This window comes from Nomascus leucogenys, chromosome X (genome assembly GCF_006542625.1).
Source record: "Nomascus leucogenys isolate Asia chromosome X, Asia_NLE_v1, whole genome shotgun sequence".
Taxonomy (NCBI): Eukaryota; Metazoa; Chordata; class Mammalia; order Primates; family Hylobatidae; genus Nomascus; species Nomascus leucogenys.
The window spans coordinates 43,240,953-43,259,275 of NC_044406.1; the positions used below are offsets into that span (position 1 = coordinate 43,240,953).

Genomic DNA, 18,323 nt, shown 5'->3' on the forward strand with positions numbered 1-18,323 from the left:
TATAGAAGTGTAGAAGTGTTTTTTTTTGTTTAAATTTCTTTTTTAAAAAATGTTTTATAGAGATGGGGGTCTCACTATGTATCCCAGATTGTTCTGGAATTCCGGTCCTCAAGTGATCCTTCCATCTCCTGCCTCAGCCTCTCAAAGTGTTGGGCTTACAGGCATGAGCCACTGGGACTGGCTCATTGAAATTTTTCTTTCTTTCTCTTTCTCTCTCTCTCTCTTTTTAAAGACAAGATCTCGCTCTGTGGCCCAGGTAGGCAGGAGTAGCCGGATCATGGCTCACTGCAACCTCGTACTCCTGGGCTCAAGCAATCCTCCTACCTCAGCCTCCTGAGTAACGGACTATAGGCACACCACCACCTCGCTAATTTTATTTATTTATTTTTTTGTAGAGAAAAGAGACAGGGTATTGCTCTGTTGCCCAGGCTGGGGTGCAGTGGCTTGATCGTGGCTCACTGGAACCTCTGCCTCCCAGGTTCAAGTGATCCTCCAGCTGTGGCCTCCCAAAGTGCTGGGATTACAACTGTGAGCCACCCTGCCGGCCCAAATTTCTTACGTCACTACAGAGTTCCTAGGAAAAATCCCATACCTGAAAACGACAGAAACTGGCAGGAAGGATTTGAGATGACAACCTGCTTCATATACACTACTTATTAAAACTGGATAACAATGCACCACCGGGGAGGTAGGGAGGGATAGGAAAAATGAAAAGAGAAAATCAGCGCATATCTACTCTTATTTTGGAAGAATCTAAAGAGAAAATCAGAGCATGCGTACTCTGAACTTGGAGTAGCCAATCCCAGGGGATGCTTTAGGAGGGAAAGTCAGAGTTTCTGCCTCCATTTTGAGAAGGTTCTGTCTCTGGAGCCTGGACTGATAGACCCCACATCAGCTTGGCTTGTCTCGCCTAGTGTTCTGACTTCTGATTGGCCAGATGGAGTTCACTAACTGCCCTGATTGGTCCATCATCCTGGGGCAGTGACATTGCAGAATATTTTCTCCTCCTCCAGCCACACTTCGTCACCAACTGCTGCCAACTCGCCACCACTGCTGCCGACCTCGACACCACTGCTTTGTCTCTGAAGTAGGTTCTCTTTAAGGGACACCCTAGATGGGCTAATCAGGGCAGATAGAAAAGGAGGAAGCCTCTGTAAGGCCGTCAAGTGCTGGGGGTTCCGAAAATCTTGAGGACAGAAAGACAACTAATGCCTTTCAGGACGATCATCATGGAGGATCTTCCCACCTCGGCCTCGGGTCTACAGGCCTGTATCATCCCACCCCTGGTATTTTTTTTGTGTGTGTATTTTAGTAGAGACGGGGATTCGTTATGTTGACCAGGCTGGCCTCAACCGCCTGGGCTCAAACAATCCTCCCGCCTCAGCCTCGGGACTACAGGCACGCACCACCTCACCCTCACTAATATTTTTTATTTTTTTAGTACGGACAGTTTCGCTATGTTGGCCAGGCTGGCCTCTGCTGCCTGGGCTTAAGCAATCCTTCCGCCTCGGCCCCGGGACTACAGAAGTGCACCATCCCGCCCACGCTTTTTTTTTTTTTTTTTTTTAGTAGAAACCGGGTTTACTATGTTGGCCAGGCTGGCCTCAACCTCCTGGGCTCAAGCGATCCTTGCACCTTAGCCTCAGGACTACAGATGTGTGCCCTTCCGCCCCTGCTAGTTTTTTTTTTTTGGAGACGGAGTCTCGCTCTGTCGCCCAGGCTGGAGTGCAATGGCGCGATCTGGGCTCACTGCAAGCTCCGCCTCCCGGGTTCACGCCATTGTCCTGCCTCAGCCTCTCCGAGTAGCTGGGACTACAGGCGCCCGCCACCATGCCCGGCTAATTTTTTTTGTATTTTTAGTAGAGACGGGGTTTCACCATGTTAGCCAGGATGGTCTCGATCTCCTGACCTCGTGATCCGCCCGCCTCGGCCTCCCAAAGTGCTGGGATTACAGGCGTGAGCCACCGCGCCCGGCCCGTGCCCCTGCTAGTTTTGTTGTTTTTGTTCTTTTTAGTGGAGACAGGGTTTCCTTATGTTGGCTGAACTGGGCTTGACCGCGGCTCAGGTGACCACCTCGGCCTCGGAACTACAGGCAAGAACCACCTCGCTGATGTTATTATTTTTGTTGTTATTATTAGTAGTAGAAATGGGGTTTTGCTATGTTGGCCAGGCTGGCCTCGACCCATGAGGCTCAAGAGATCCTCTTGCCTCAGCCAGGGGACTACAGGCGAGCACCACCCCGCCCCCACTAATACTTTTTAATTCATTTTTTTTTTAGTAGAGGGTTTTTCTAGGTTGGCTAGGCTGGTATCGACCTCGTGGGCTCAAGCGATCCACCCCCCTTGACCAAACTGCTGAGATGTTATAGGCCTGCGCCACTGCCCCCAGCCAATTTTGTGTGTGTGTGTGTGGTTTTTTTTTTTTTTTTTTTTTTTGTAGAGATGAGGGGTTTGCTATGTTTCCCAGGCTAGTCTCAACCTCCTGGGATGAAGAGATCTGCACACCTCGGCCTCCCAAAATGCTGGGATTACAGGCATGAGCCACTGCGCCTGGCCGATTGCTGCAAATTGAAACACCCCACATTTTCTCTAAGTGATGGCAGGCTCTTGTAGTCTCAGAGATTCTAGCTCTCTTCCTTCTAATAATTAACAAATAACCCAGTAATAGCTTCTAAATCTGTTCATATTAGTGAAGGTCATTTCTCTTCAACAGAACAGAACCGCCCATCCCTCTGCCTGATCAGATCCATCACCAGAGAGACCACGTTATGTCTGGGACTCACTTCCCTCCCTTTATTTATTGAGTGGAGGAGTCAGAACGCCCCCACTCAATAAAATTACACAGTCACGTCCCTGCCTCCCCAACAAGGGTCTGTACATCTTTCAGGGTAAGCCTAGCCCCAGGGAAACTACTAACAACATTAGCCAACCCCCTCCTGAAGACTCAAGGCTGCTAGGAAACCTGTCATCCCCAAGCAATACTTCTCCAGGCTCCCTGTTTTCATCTGACTTCTCTCCATGTTCTTACGGACAGATAAGCCCCGAATGGAGAAATGCAACACCTAATTCCAGGTGACTGAGTGTGGCCAGCCTTCACTGATTTCTCCCTCCACAGGACCAAGGGTCCTGTGGCTAGAAAGTCTCAGGTTGTTTCTCTTGCAGGTCAGACTGCTCCTGGTGCCATGAACGGAGACGACGCCTTTGCAAAGAGACCCAGGGATGATGCTAAAACATCAGAAAAGAGAAGCAAGGTAAGGTGACCTGGAGGGGGCATAACAGTGGTCCAGGGGACAGAGTAGGGAGACCAGGTTTCTGAGGAGGGGAGGACAGAGGTCCTGGGGACAAGGAGCAGGGTCTCGGGGGAGATCTGCATCCTTGGGAGCCTCCCACCCTCGCTCTGTCATCACCTAGCATCCCTGGAGACAAGTCTGTGACCTTGCACTCCATTTGGTGACTCTCAGTCCATTCTGGAAGGTGGGAAGAGAGCCAGACAGCAGCATTAAAGCCCTAATGTGTGCCACGGGAGAAGCTAGGGTAGGTCCCCCATGGTCTCTCAATTAACCATGGCATCAACCAGGACGGATTATCATCCTCACTTCCCAGATCCAGCACACAGGAAGCGGCTCCAGCTGAATGGCAGACATGCCTAGCTGAGTCACTGCCAAAATTTATTTTTTTTTAGGCCTTGGATGATATTGCCACATACTTCTCTAAGAAAGAGTGGGAAAACATGAAATACTCGGAGAAAATCAGCTATGTGTATATGAAGAGAAACTATGAGGCCATGACTAAACTAGGTAACAAAGTTCTAGGAACAGACCAGTCTGGGGACACATGAGCATCCCTTTTCCTGCTTTGGCTACTTCTTAGGCTGCAGAAAGTACCCCACATTTTCCTTTTGTGCAGGGAAAAACCGCAAGGCAGCTTCTGTTATTCTGCTACAGAAGGTGTTCTGCTCTTCTGTATCCTGTCAGAGCTGAGGGTGGGGACTGGCCATAGTGGAGCTTCTACCTGGATCCTGCACTTTTCTCTCCCTTAGGCGTCTGTTCTGATCAGCCCAACTGTCTCTGTGGCATTGCAGCACACTTCCCACTCTACCTTCCTTCTCTCGGCTTGTCTCTTTCTCTCTCTCTCTCCCCCTTTTGTTTTTTTTGAATCAGAGTCTCACTCTGTCACCTAGGCTAGAGTGTAGTAGTGCAATCATAGCTCAATGCAGCCTCGAACTCCTGGGCTCAAGCAATCCTTCTGCCCAGCCGATGGAGTAGCTGAGGCTACAGGCACATGCCACCATGCCCAACTAATTTTATTTTGTATTTTGTAGATATGGGGGTCTCTCTATTTTACACAGGCTCATCTTGAAATCCTGGCCTCAAACAATCCTCCTGCCTCAGCCTCCCAAAGTGCTGGTACTACAGACATGAGCCACCGTGCCAGGCCTAAGTTTGTCCCTTAAGGAATAAACATTTTGCTTCTTTCTAGGTTTCAACGTCACCCTCCCACCTTTCATGTGTAATAAACAGGCCACAGACTTCCAGGGGAATGATTCTGATAATGACCGTAACCGCAGGAATGAGGGTGAGTAGATGGGAAGGGACTGGAAAGGTCTCCTGAAGCCCAGTTGCTTTTCAGCTCAGCTACCTGGGAAAGATCCTCTGGCATTTGTTCCCTCACACACATCAGGGTTGAGTGAAAAAAAAATTGCATACAGAAAGTTAACTACAGAGGCCAGTCATAAAATTCTAAAACATGCAAAACAACAATATGTATTTTCATGGATAATAAGTAAATGGTAAATGCATAAAAACATAAATGCGAATAAAAAGGCATCAAAATGAGGAGACTGCCTGTAAATGGAGAAGGAGCGGGGGCAGGGATTGGTGAGTGCTGCACAGACAGCTTCAGTCATGACTTGTTGATAGTGTGTTTTGTTTTGTTTTGTTTTTGTTTTTGTTTTTGTTTTTGTTTTGAACTGGAGATTAGCTCTTGTCGCCCAGGCTGGATTGCAATGGCACAGTCTCAGCCCACTACAACCTCTGCCTCCTGGGTTCAAGCGATTCTCCTGCCTCAGCCTCCTGAGTAGCTGGGATTACAGGCACCCACCACCATGCCCACCTAATTTTTGTATTTTTAGTAGAGATGGGGTTTCACCATGTTGGCCAGGCTGATCTCAAACTCCTGACCTCAGGTGATCCACCCGCCTCAGCCTCCAAAGTGCTGGGATTACAGGTGTGAGCTACTGCACCCGGCCCATTTATAGTGTTTCTAACATTCTGAATAAATAAATCAGATCTAACATAGTCATGGGGTAATGTTGAGATGCGGCTGAACTCAATATTATTCCCCATACTTTTCTGTGTGTTTGAAATGTTTCTTTTTTAAAGGACATGTTGTTCTTGCTAAACACTGTTAATGAATCAAAGGACAGTTAAGACAATTTTAAAAGTGGAAAAAAAAGAAAATGTTAAAAGTGTAGAGCCGCCAAAAACTTAAAGAGATTGTTTCATTAACAGCATGTAGATATCGGATAAATAACTTAAGAGAGAGGGTGATGCACACATTATGTAATAAAGATTGCCGTGTCTCTGTACTTTATTAAAACCAAATAGTCTTCTCATTCCCAAACAACCCCAATTATCCGTGATGAGCTTGGAAGTGAGTTTGAAAGAGTGATCCCTCATCTAACACACTGAGAGCTTTCCCAATTGTCAGTGAGCGGAGATAACATAGGATGAAAAAAAGACAGGCTCTTGGGTAGAGATCTTTGTGCATTTCAGGAATATAAAGAGGACATATGTGTTTACTTGCTCTTCTGCTCTGACAATACAATCATAAGACAAGGTCAGAGTGTCTAAACTGTCTGCAGCATACTTATTACTCCCCAACTAAACAGTCCAGAATCAACCATCTCCCACAATCACCATAAGAGATCTGAAAATCCAGTGCTTCAGTATCTGCCAAGTTTTGACATTAAGGGAGTGTCTTTATACTGAAAATATTTCAGAGCCACTGGACTAAATCATCCATGGTTCATCACACATTTAACAGCTGAATTCACATACCATAAGATTCACCCATTTGAAGTGTACGGTGATTTTTAGTTGTTCACATCTTGAGTGGATACAGTTCAGATTCCCAACCAATCAGTTTAATTATTTGGGAAAAAGTAAAAGATATGTAATGGAATAAGATGAGACTGTGATGGGATTTAACCCCCATTTGAGAAACCATGAGATGTAAAATTCTGAATTGATGCCACAGATAAATGAAGCAACCATGACTAAACATAATTCAGAAACAAATCTCAAATAACTCCTCAACAGTGAGTGGACTCATAACCCTATGCTGCAGAATGCCGTCATGCGACAGAAGTCTCTCTAGAGTTTGGAAATCTTTACCAACAAGAAAAATTCTGATGTATTCTCTTTCAGTTGAACGTCTTCAGATGACTTTTGGCAGGCTCCAGAGAATCATCCCGAAGGTGAGTATCTCTCAAATCTAAAGGACCAGAGAACCTTTTTCCCTTCACGGATGTGAACACTGGGAAGAGTAAGAGAATATCAAAAATGACCTCATTGCCTCTTTCTCCCCATATCTATCACAACAACTTATGTAACATCGACGGCTTGATAATACTAACAGTTGTGATCCTTAATACTTCTTTTGTTTTCATAGTGATGCCAGATACTATTTTAAGCAGTTCACATGGATTAATTAATTTAATCCATGAGAAGACCTCTATGACGTTGTTTCTTTTATTATCTCCAAATAATAACGAGTCACACACTTTGGTTGTCATCCATATAAAAGCCATGTGACTTGGCACAAATCTTCTAAGTTATCAGAGCTCCAGATTCCTAGTCCATGAAATGGAAGTAAAGAATAATGGTTCATGTTATAGACCATAATTATCAGCAAAATAATAATAAAATGAGGCTATCGGGGTACAGAGATGTTAAAGGATTTTCCTGGGGCGCAGTGGCAATGGTAGTCTAATCCAGAGCTCCAAGCCATTTAAAGCTCATTCACGTTTGCATTTGTTTATGAAGTTCAGATGTTGCTCACTAGGGCTTTACCCCATAGGGCCTGCTGGTGCTTCCATTGAGACACCCACTCTTGCAACAGGAAGGACCAGCTGGCCTCTGCTCTGTTACCGGGGCCACTCCCATGGCTTAGGAATCGCTTTGACTGTTGGCCCCTCCTTGAGCTCCTTGAGGGCTTTGTCTGCCCCTGGGGCATCCGGGAAGCCCCAGTCCCAGCCCAGGGGATCCCTCAGAGGCCCCTGAATGAGTGATTCCGCAAGTGCAGATTCAGCTCTGGTTTAGAAGGTAAAGGGATCTGGGAGTTGGGTTGCCAGTATGGAGAACGAATTCAAAGAAGGATCCAGAAAGGTATTAATTGTTATTATTATTACATTTGAACAATGTTTACAAGCTCAGAGAGGATTTTCCCTTAGTCTATTTTACATGTATTATTCACTATTTCATAAGTGAGGAAGCTGAGTAAAAAGTAGCTTAAGGGCCGGGTGCAGTGGCTCACGACTGTAATCCCAGCAATTTAGGAGGTCGAGGCGGGCAGATTACGAGGTCAAGAGATCGAGACCGTCCTGGCCAACATGGTGAAACCTCGTCTCTGCTAAAAATATAAAACTTAGCAGGGCGTAGTAGCGCCTGCCTCTACTCCCAGCTACTCGGGAGGCTGAGGCAGGGGAATCGCTTGAACCGGGGAGGGGGAGATTGCAGTGAGCCAAGATCGCGCCACTGCACTCTAGCCTGGTGACGGAGCGAGACTTTGTCAAAAAAAAAAAAGTAGCTTAAGATTGTTGGTCAGCGACACATCCCAATGTAACCAGAACTGGTATGGGCACCACCTGACTGAATTCCACATTCAATGTTGGTGCCTCGGTAGGGTGATATGCCAGATCTGGTACTGCTTTCTTTGCTGCCTAGATTAATTTCAGCAAACCGTTTCTTTACCCCTCCCTTCCCTGTATTCATCTCCCCACACCATCTTGTTCAGCAGTGTTTTGTCCCCTCTCTATGTCTTTACATTTACTCTCCCAGCAGCTGTCTACAAGCTTATATGGGATCCCTTGTATTTTATAGAAGTTCTTCCTTTTGTAGACCTTGTGAATTCTTAGAATGCTATTTTTCTCCAGATCTTCTCTGTACCACACTCTGAATTACATGGAGATTTCTGCTGTTTGCACGAATGTCAGTCTTAAAAGAGTATGAAGATAAGCATTCTAGCCCTGGAAACCCCATTCATTTAGGCCATTCCTTTTGCTTCTAATCTCCCAGGTTTCTCCTATTTAGGCAAGTGTAACTCTCCCAGCGTTGTTGAGAACACTGAATAAGCTAATGCATGTGAAGACCCTTTGTAAGCTCTAAAGCACTATACAAATGTCACTCATACTGTTTATCTGTGACCTTCACATTATAAAGATCACCCCCGAGGAGCCAGCAGAGGAAGGAAATGATTGGAAGGGAGTGTCAGAAGCATCTGCCCCACAGAACGATCGGAAGCAGCTGTGCCCCCCGGGAAAAGCAAATACTTCTGAGAAGATTAACAAGACATCAGGTAAGAGGAAACGATTTGGGAACAACCCCTCTGGCTTCCCTGGCGATGTTCAGGACTGGGTGTGTGGCTTGGATCCCAGACAAGCCCGGGTCCAGGCTGGGCTGAGGAGCTCGCCCAGCTCCAGATGAGATGTTAGACGTGACCTCCAGAGACACAGACTGGAGTTCTCATCCATAGAAAAACCACGTGACTTGGGGCAAGTCTTCCAAATTTTCTCAGCTCCAGATTCCTCGTCCATAAGTTGCAAATAAAGAATCATAGTTCATAGATTGTTTGGAGGCATTAAATTTAATCTAGAAGGCCTGATGACATGAACGGTGCTCAGGCGATTCTATCTGTGATAACCTGGGGTCATATCTTACTCAGCTCAGTGCCTGTTACCCAGTACAGGTGCACTTCAGAGATATTGCAGGTTCGGTTCCAGACCACTGCAATAAAGTGAGTCACACACATTGTTTTTTTGGTTTTGCGGTGCATACAAACATTATGTTTACACTACAGTGCAGTCTACTAAGAGTGCAATAGCGTTATGTCTAAAAATGTACATACCTTAATTTTAAACTAATTCATTGTTAAAATGCTAACAATCTTCTGAGCCTTCAGTGAGTCACTCTTTTTGCTGGTGGAGGGTCTTGCCTGGGTGGTGATGGCTGCTGGCTGATCAAGGTGGTGGCTGCTGAAGGGTGGAGTGGCTGTGGCAGTTTCTTAAAAGAACACAACAGTGAAATTTGCCACATCGATTAGCTCTCCCTTTCATGAAGGGTTTCTCTGTAGTATGTGATGCTATTGGACAGCATTTTACCCACAGGAGAACTTCTTTCAAAGTTGGAGTGAATCCTCTCTAGCTGTGAAAGTTTTAGATGGCATCTGCTTCGAATAGAAGCCTAGTTTATCTATATTGAAAATCTGTTGTTTAGTGTAGCCACCTTCATCAGTGATCTTAGCTAGATCTTCCGGGTAATTTGCTGCAGCTTCTCCAACAGGGTTTGCTGCTACACCTTGCACTTGTATGTTATGAAGACGACTTCCTTCCTTAAACCTTATGAACCACCCTCTGCTAGCTTCACACGTTTCTTCTGCAGCTTTTTCACCTCTCTCAGCTTTCATGGACTTGAAGAGAGTTCTGGTCTTGCTCTGAATTAGACTTTGGCTTAAGGGAATGTTGTGGCTGGTTTCATGTTCTATCTTGATCACTCAAACTTTCTCTATGGCAGCAGTAAGGCTGTTTTGCTTTCTTATTCGTGTGTTCCCTGGGTATTAGTATTATTCTTTCCTTCAAGAACTTCTCCTTTGCATGCACAGCTTGGCTATTTGGTGCAAGAGGTCGAGCTTTCATCCTGTCTTGGCTTTCAGCAGGCCTTCCTCACTAAGCTTAGCCATTTCTAGATTCTAATGTAATGTGAGAGAATGCGACTCTTCCTTTCATTTCAACAGTTAGTGGCCATTTTAGGATTGTTAATTGTTCTAATTTCAGTATTGCTGTGTCTCAGGGAATAGGTAGGCCCAAGAAAAGGAAAAGAGAAGGGGAAGAGCTCATCGGTGGAGCAGTCAGAATACACACAACATTGATGAATTATGTTAGTCATCTTCTCTGGGTGGAGTTCCTGTTACCCCTAAAACATTTACACACAACAGGGTGACTATAGTCAATAATAACTTAATCATACATTTAAAAATAATTAAAAGAGTGTAATTGGATTGTTTGTAACACAAGGATAAATGCTTGACGGGATGGATGCCCTATTTTCCATGATGTGCTAATTACGCATTGTATGTGTGTTTCAAAATATCTCACGTACCCCATAAGTATATACACCTACTGTGTATCCACAAAAATAAAACAAATTATTTTAAAAGACTAAAAAACAACAAAAACAATTGCAATAATAACATCAAAGCTCACTGATCACAAATCACCATAACAGATATAATAATAATGGAAAAGTGTAAAATTGGTGAGAATTCCCCCCAAAAAATTACAGTGTCTGCAAAGCACTATAAAAATGAGGTGCCATAAAACAAGGTGTGCCTGTGTGCCCCTAACAAATACATGCAGAATGAAAGGAGGTATGGGTGAATGTTCCCATAAGTGAAGAGGTTGGGAATCTAAACCTCACAACGGAAGGAGCCAGAAGCTAAAACTTTAATTGGCATTTGGCCTGTATTGGTGTGGGTCTAAAGTCTCAGCCTCTCTAAGCCAGAGAATGTGAAAAACTGGATAATGAAGGCCCATGGGCACTAGGGAGGGGGAAGGCATCTCCTTTTTTTGAGAAAACAGAGCCTAACACTCCCAACCTACCCAACCCTCATCTTCCAACTCTTCTCCATCGTAGGACCCAAAAGGGGGAAACATGCCTGGACCCACAGACTGCGTGAGAGAAAGCAGGTGGTGATTTATGAAGAGATCAGCGACCCTGAAGAAGATGACGAGTAACTCCATAAGTGAACCTTCAGCTCATCCCCCACATCCCTGCAGATGTGCTATTCTGTTATGGTACTGGTATCCCATCTTGTCATTTGTTTCCCAAATGATTCCTTTCTCATAATTTTCTACTGTACAGCATTGAGGCTGAATGATGAGATTTCCCATGCTCTTTCTACTCCCTACCCTGTATATCCAGGGATCCTCCCTACCCCGGATGCTGTGGGTTCCCAAACCCCAGGTCAGCCCTGATATGTGGCCACACCTTCCTGTAGCCTAGGAATGCATAAACCAGGCAAGGAAGTCACTGTGGCAGGAGCAGATGGTTCACTTCGAGGAACCATGGAAGGCGTGTCCAGGTCCTGAGGCAGGGCAGAATCAGAGTGTGCAGGGTCTGCAGGTCAGGAGGAGTTGAGATTGAGTTATTGGGCAGTGGAAACTCGCTGTCACTTACTTTCCTTCTCTCTTCTCGCCTAGGCCTTGGGGATATGACACGTGCCCTTGATGAGAAGCAGAATGTGGTGACCTTTCATAAACATGGGCATGGCTGCGGACCCTCATCATCAGGTGTATAACAAGTGAAAGCAAGTGCTCACAACCGTGAAAAGTTGAGCGTCATTTTTCTTAGTGTGACAAGAGATCGATGTTAGTGTTTCCATTGTATTTTCTTACAGTGTGTCATTCTGTTAGATACTATCTTTATCATTGATGAGCAAGACATACTTAATGCATATTTTGGTTTGTGTATCTATGCACCTACGTCAGAAAACAAGTATTGTCAGGTATTCTCTGCATAGAACAGCACTATCTTCATCTCTCCCCAGATGTGACTACTGAGGGCAGTTCTGAGTGTTTAATTTCAGATTTTTTCCTCTGCATTTACACACTACACCACACACACACACACAGACACACACACACACACACACCAAGTACCAGTACAAGCATCTCCCATATGCTTTTCCCATTGCCATGTGTCCTAGTCAAGCCCCCCTCACTCTGTTTCCTGTTCAACATGTACTCCCCTCATCCGATTCCCCTCTATCAGTCACTGACAGTTAATAAACCTTTGCAAACATTTCCCAGTTGTTTGTTCCTCTCATTATTGTGCATACAGCTCTGTGCACATGTGTGAATATTTCTTTAGATTCTTAGAAGTGGAATTGCTGTGTCAAAGGAGTCATTGATTCAACAAAACCCCAATGAGTGCGTCCTCGTGCTCAGCGCTGTTCTAGGTGCTGGAGAGACATCAGGGAACAAGACAGGGAGATGTTCCTGACCACCATTCTAGAGGAGGATGTTTCCAGTTGTTGGCTTTCTTTGTTTGTTTGTTTCTTCTGGAGATAGGGTCTTTCTCTGTCCAGGCTGGAGTGCAGCGGCATGATCATAGCTCAATGCAGCCTTGAACTCCTGGGCTCAAGCGATCCTCTCACCTTGGCCTCCTAAAGTACTAGGATTACAGGCACGAGCCACCGCACCTGGCCTCCAGTTTTTATTTTGATAGGGACTATACACTTCAGTCCTGGAGCAGGATTCTGCAGCAGGTGGTTGGGCAACTTGGCCTTCTCTCTCTGAACCATTTTCGGGTTCTAGGGCTGGGACGGTCCATTTGGGAGTATGTAGGAGAAGACACAGATGAAATCGTCATCTGGGGAACATGGAGGAATGAGGAAGATGCATGCACTGTAGACCATGTGATGCACAGGGAATAGAAGAGTCCATTTAGTCTCCATGCAGGGGAGCAACAGTGAGAAAGTCCCCTGGGCAGAAGCATGAGACTTCCCATCAAGGGTCTCACCAACCAAGGGCCTGGGGGCTGGGGTGGGGACGATGATTTGGGAATGGGACAGTTCTTTCTCACATGTACCATTGCACAGTGTGGAGGGGAAAGAGTTGTGGGGAAGGGAAGGGCAGAGGGGAGTCTATTTTAGAACAAAGCATTGTGTGTGAAAGGAGACATCAAAGCTCCATTCACACACCACGGACTTGAAACACCAGCCCCAGGTGGAGGCAGGATTGGAGCTGTTTTGACTGTCCATAACCCATCACCTTGGCCTCTTGCTTCTCCCCAGCCTTGGAAGGAGGAAACTACCATCATTATGCCTATATGAGATATGAGAGACGGATTCCCAGACAGATGGTAGGCATCTTGTCACAGGTCCTACAGCTGGCAGGTGCAGGAGGGGCTGAGTTTAGAGCTCACTGACTTCAGAAACATTAAGGAGGACAAGTGTGTGTGGTGGAGGGAGGGAGAATTGAACAAGCCCTGGCTTCTGTTCCCAGTTCCTAGGAAAAATCCCTTACCTGAAAAAGTTAGAAACTGACAGGAAAGATTTGAGATGGCGGCCTGCCTCATATACACTCCTTACTAAAACTAGATAGCAAATGCATCGCGGAGGAGGGGAGGGGTAGGATGAATGGAAAAAGAAAATCAGTGCATGCTTACTCTGATTTTGGAAGAATCGAAAGAGAAAATCAGACCATGCGTACTCTGAGTATGGAAGAATCGAAAGAGAAAGTCAGAGCATGAGTACTCTGAACTTAAAGTAGCCAATCCCTGGGGATGCTTTAGGCGGGAAAATCAGAGTCTCTGCCCCCAGTTTGAGAAGGTTCTGTCCCTGGAGGCTGGACTGATAGACGCCACATCAGCTTCGCTTATCCCGCCTACTGTTCTGACTTCTGATTGGCCAGATGGAGTTCACTAACTGCCCTGATTGGTCTATCATCCTTGGGCAGTGACACTGCACAATATTGTCTCCTCCTCCAGCAACACTTTGTTGCCACTGCGACAGAGTCAGGAGATTTTGATCTCTCCAAAGACCTCCCCTGGATCTTGCGTTAAACATCTGGATTCTAGTCTGAAGAGTGAGAAGAAAAAAATAGTCGGATCTGTGATTTTTCTACTTGAAAGACACAATGTTTTCCAAACTAGCACATTTGCAGAGCTTTGCTGTACTTAGTCGTGGAGTTCATTCTTCAGTGGCTTCTACATCTGTTGCAACTGAAAAAACAGTCCAAGGCCCTCAAACCTCTGATTACATTTTTGAAAGGGAATCTAAGTGTGGCGTGCACAATTACCATCCTTTACCTGTAGCCCTGGAGAGACGAAAATGTATTTACTTATGGGATGTGATTGTGGTATTGGTTACATCCACCTTGGCCAATCCTCCCACCTCGGTCTCGGGACTACAGGCGTGAACCACCCCACCCCCTGTCATATTTTTTGGTTTTTGATTTTTTAATAGAGACGGTTTCGCTATGTTGGTCAGGCTGGTCTCAACGTCCTGGGCTCAAGGGATCCTCCCGCTGCAGCCTTGGGACTACAGGCATGCACCACCCTGCCCACGATTTTTTTTTTTTTTTTTTAGTAGAAACCATGTTTCGCTATGTTAACCAGGCTGGCCTTAACCTCCTGGGGCCAAGGGATCCTTCTGCCACAGCCTCAGGACTACAGGTATGTGCCACCTGGCCATGCTTTATTTATTATTTATTTATTTATTTATTTATTTCATTTTTAGTAGAAACCGGATTTTGCTATGTTGCCCAGGTTGGTCTCAATCTCCTGGACTCAAGTGATGTTTTTACCTCGGCCTCAGGACTACAGGCATGTGCCATTCTGCCCTGCTCATTTTTATTTTATTTATTTATTTTTTTAATTTTCATTTTTTTTAGGAGAGGCAGGCTTTTGCTATGTTGGTCAGGCTGGTATCGACCTCCTGGGCTCAAGCAATCCTCCCACTTTGGCCTGGGACCTACAGGGGTGAGCCACCCCGCCCACGCTATTTTTTTGTTGTTCTTGTTAGTAGAAATGGGGTTTCACTATGTTGGCCAGGCTGGCCTCGACCTCCTGGACTCAAGCAATCCTCCCCCCTCGGCCTTGGAACTACAGGCATGCACCACCCTGCCTTTTGCTGTATTTCTCAGGCTGGTCCTGACCTCCTGGGCTCACTCAATGATTCGAACCCAGGAATCGGAGGTTGCATTGAGCTGAGATCACACCACTGCACTCCAGCTTGGGCGACAGAGCAAGACTGTCAAATAAATAAATACAGGAAAGAAAGGAAAGGAAAAAGGAAAGGAAGAAGGAACGGAAGAAAGAAAGGAAAAAGGAAAGGAAAGAGGAAAGGAAAGGAAAGGACGACCAGCTGAATCTCCGTAAGAACAGTAAGCTTTGTGGTATTTTAACTTATCCTCGTCCCATCTCATGCTCCCAGCTTGGTTCTGTTCATTGCTGATGAAATACAGATAGGATTGGCCAGAACTGGCTGGCTGTTGATCATGAAAATGTCAGACCTGATACAGACCTCCTTGGAAAGGCCCTTTCTGGGGGCTGACACTCTTGTGTCTGCGGTGCTGTGGGACGATGACATAATGCTGACCATTAAGCCAGGGGAACATGGGTCCACATATGGTGGCAATCCACTAGGCTGCTGAGTGGCCACTGCAGCCCTTGAGGTTTTAGAAGAAGAAAACCTTGCTGAAAATGCAAGGTTTTTATCTCAAGGGTATTATGTTGAGAAATGAACCCATGAAGCTACCTTCTGATGCTGTGACTGCTGTAAGAGGAAAATGATTACTTTATTTATTCATTTATTTATTTTTTTGAGTCAGAGGTTCACTCTGGTTGCCCAGGCTGCAGTGCAATGCCACGATCTTGGCTCACTGCAACCTCCACCTCCTCGGTTCAAGCCATTCTTCTGCCTCAGCCTCCTGAGTAGCTGGGATTACAGGCACGTGCCCCTATTCCCAGCTAATTTTTGAATTTTTAGTTGAGATGGGGTTTCACCATGTTGGTCAGGCTGGTCTCGAACTCCAGAACTCAGGTGATGCACCTGCCTCGGCCTCCCAAAATGTTGGGATTACAGGCGTGATCCACTGTTCCCAGGAGGAAAAGAATTATTAAATGCTATTGTTATTAAAGAAACCAAAGATTGTGATGCTTGGAAGGTGTGTCTACGACTTCAAGATTATGGGCTTCTGGCCAAGCCAACCCGTGGTGACATCATCAGGTCTCGCCTCTGCTGGTGGTCAAGGGGGATGAGATTCGAGAGTCCAGTGAAATCAATAACAAGACCATCTTGTCATTCTGAGGGTAGCAGCTGTTTTCAGTGGTCCCTGGGAGCCGGCTGGAGACAGGTGGTCCTGTAAAAGCTCTGCTCTTAATGCAGGCACATTCCACTTCCATGTGTCTTCAAAACCTTTTTCTGGAATATATGTGTTTTTCAGTTGATACAAAAATCTATGTTTTTTTCAGTTGATACATAATAGAATAGTGTTTATGAAGCTGGCTTTTGCTTTGTAACGTAAGTAAGAAAATGTAAAGGCATCTATATTCAGTGAAAGTGTTTCGATGTGCAGAACATGGCCGGGTGCAGTGGTTCATGCCTGTAATCCCAGCATTTTGGGAGGGCGAGGTGGGCAGATCACTTGAGGTCAGGAGTTTGAGACCAGCCTGGCCAACATGGAGAAACCCCGTCTCTACTAAAAATACAAAAATTAGCTAGGTGAGTTGGTGGATGCCTGTAGTCCTAGCTACATGGGAGGCCGAGACAGGAGAATCACTTAAACCTGGGAAGCGGATGTTGCAGTAAGCCGAGATCGTGCCACTGCACTCCAGCCTAGGTGACAGAGTGAAAATCCCTCTTGGAGAAAAAAAAAAAAAAAAAAAAAAACGAGGTACAGAACATTTCCATCACCACAATGCTATCCCTTGTGCTTCTCATTTTTGGTAATACTCACTCTCCTCCCATCCACCATCCCTAACCCCTGGCAACCACTAATCTGTTTTTCATTTCCACAATTTTGTCTTTTCTAGAATGCTGTACAAATGAAATCTTATAGTATATCACGTTTTAGGGGCTTATTTCACTCAGCATAATTCCGTGGAGATTCCTCCAAGTTATTAATATTTGTGGATCAATAGTTCATCGTTGTTGTTGTTGTTGTTGAGACAGAGTCTCGCTCTGCTGCCCAGGCTGCAGTCCAGTGGCATGATCTTGGCTCACTGCAACCTCTGCCTCCTGGGTTCAAGTGATTTTCCTGCCTCAGCCTCCCAAGTAGCTGTGACTACGGACATGCGCCACCACACCCTGGTAATTTTTGTTTTAGTCATAGAGACGGGGTTTCAACATATTGGCAAGTCTGGTCTCAAACTCCTGATGTCGTGATCCGCCCGCCTCGGCCTCCCAAAGTGCTGGGATTACCTATGGGAGCCACTGGGCCCAGTCAATAGTTCATTTTTATTACCGAGTAGTATTCCATGGTATGGATGTACCACAGTTCTGCCATTCGCTTATTGTAGGACATATTGATTATTTCCAGCTATTGGCTATTACAAGTAAAGCTGCTATGAACAATTATGTACAAGTTTCTGGATGGGCATACATTTTAACTTCTCCGAAGTGTGATTGTTGAATTGTATGGTCATTGCATGTTTAGTTTTATAAGAAACTACCAAACTGCTTTCCAGAGTGGCTGTAAGATTTTACCTTCCCAGCAGCTCTAAATGAATTGTCCAGTTTCTCGGCATCCTTGTCACCATTTGGTGTTGTCACTATGTCTTTGATTTTAGCTATTGTAATAAGTGTGTAGTGATACCTCATTGTGGTCTTAATTTGCATCCAATGAAGCAAATGAGTGTTGAATGTCTTTTCATGTGCTTATTGGCTTATTTCCTCTTCAGTGAAATGTATGTTCACATCTTTTCATGATTTTCTAATTGGATTATTTGTTTATATTTTTTACCATTGACTTTTATTATTATTATTATTATTATTATTATTGAGAAAGAGTCTCACTCTGTTACCCAGGCTGGGGTGCAGTGGAATGATCTTGGCTCACTACAACCTCCACCTCCCTGGTTCAAGTGATTCTCATGCCTCAGCCTCCCGAGTAGCTGGGATTACAGGCAGGCATCATCACGCCTGTCTAATTTTTGTATTTTCAGTAGAGATGGTTTTTTTGCCATGTTGCCCAGGCTGGTCTCCAACTCCTGGCCTCAAGGGATCTGCCCTCCGTCCACCTCGACCTTTCAGTGTGCTGGGATTACAAGCCTGAGCCACCATGCTCAGCCTACCAATGAGTTTTGAGAGTACTGTACATATCCATTATATATTCTAGATGTAAGTCCCTTCTTAGATATGTGGTTTGCAAACATTTCCCCCAGGTCATACCCTTTTTTCATCACTTTAACAAGATTTCTTGTAGAGCAAAAGTTTTAAATGGGATGAAATCCAATTTATTTGTTTTCCTCATGGATTATGCTTTTTGAACCGTTCACTATGCCCTAGATCTCAGATGTTTCTCCTATGCTTTCTCGTAAAAGT

The 18,323-nt window shown here is 45.3% G+C and overlaps 1 protein-coding gene and 1 pseudogene across 4 annotated transcripts in view; both read left to right on the plus strand.

Annotated features, from left to right (window-relative positions):
- Positions 1 to 3,181: 3,181 nt before the first annotated feature.
- The window catches only part of LOC100607493 (putative protein SSX8), an 82,024-nt gene continuing 66,882 nt past the window's right edge, over positions 3,182 to 18,323 (plus strand). Inside the window, exons 1-7 of one of the 4 annotated variants that reach the window (XM_003271065.1) lie at positions 3,182 to 3,250; positions 3,411 to 3,533; positions 3,682 to 3,796; positions 4,479 to 4,574; positions 6,428 to 6,477; positions 8,441 to 8,576; positions 10,910 to 11,010. In XM_003271065.1, coding sequence (XP_003271113.1) covers positions 3,182 to 3,250; positions 3,411 to 3,533; positions 3,682 to 3,796; positions 4,479 to 4,574; positions 6,428 to 6,477; positions 8,441 to 8,576; positions 10,910 to 11,010 — 690 coding nt within the window. Of the gene's footprint in view, positions 3,251 to 3,410; positions 3,534 to 3,681; positions 3,797 to 4,478; positions 4,575 to 6,427; positions 6,478 to 8,440; positions 8,577 to 10,909; positions 11,011 to 18,323 lie in introns of those variants that run through there. The other 3 variants (XM_030807399.1, XM_030807400.1, XM_030807398.1) reach the window with 3 other exon arrangements.
- On the plus strand, positions 11,281 to 16,088 carry LOC100597006 (annotated as a pseudogene).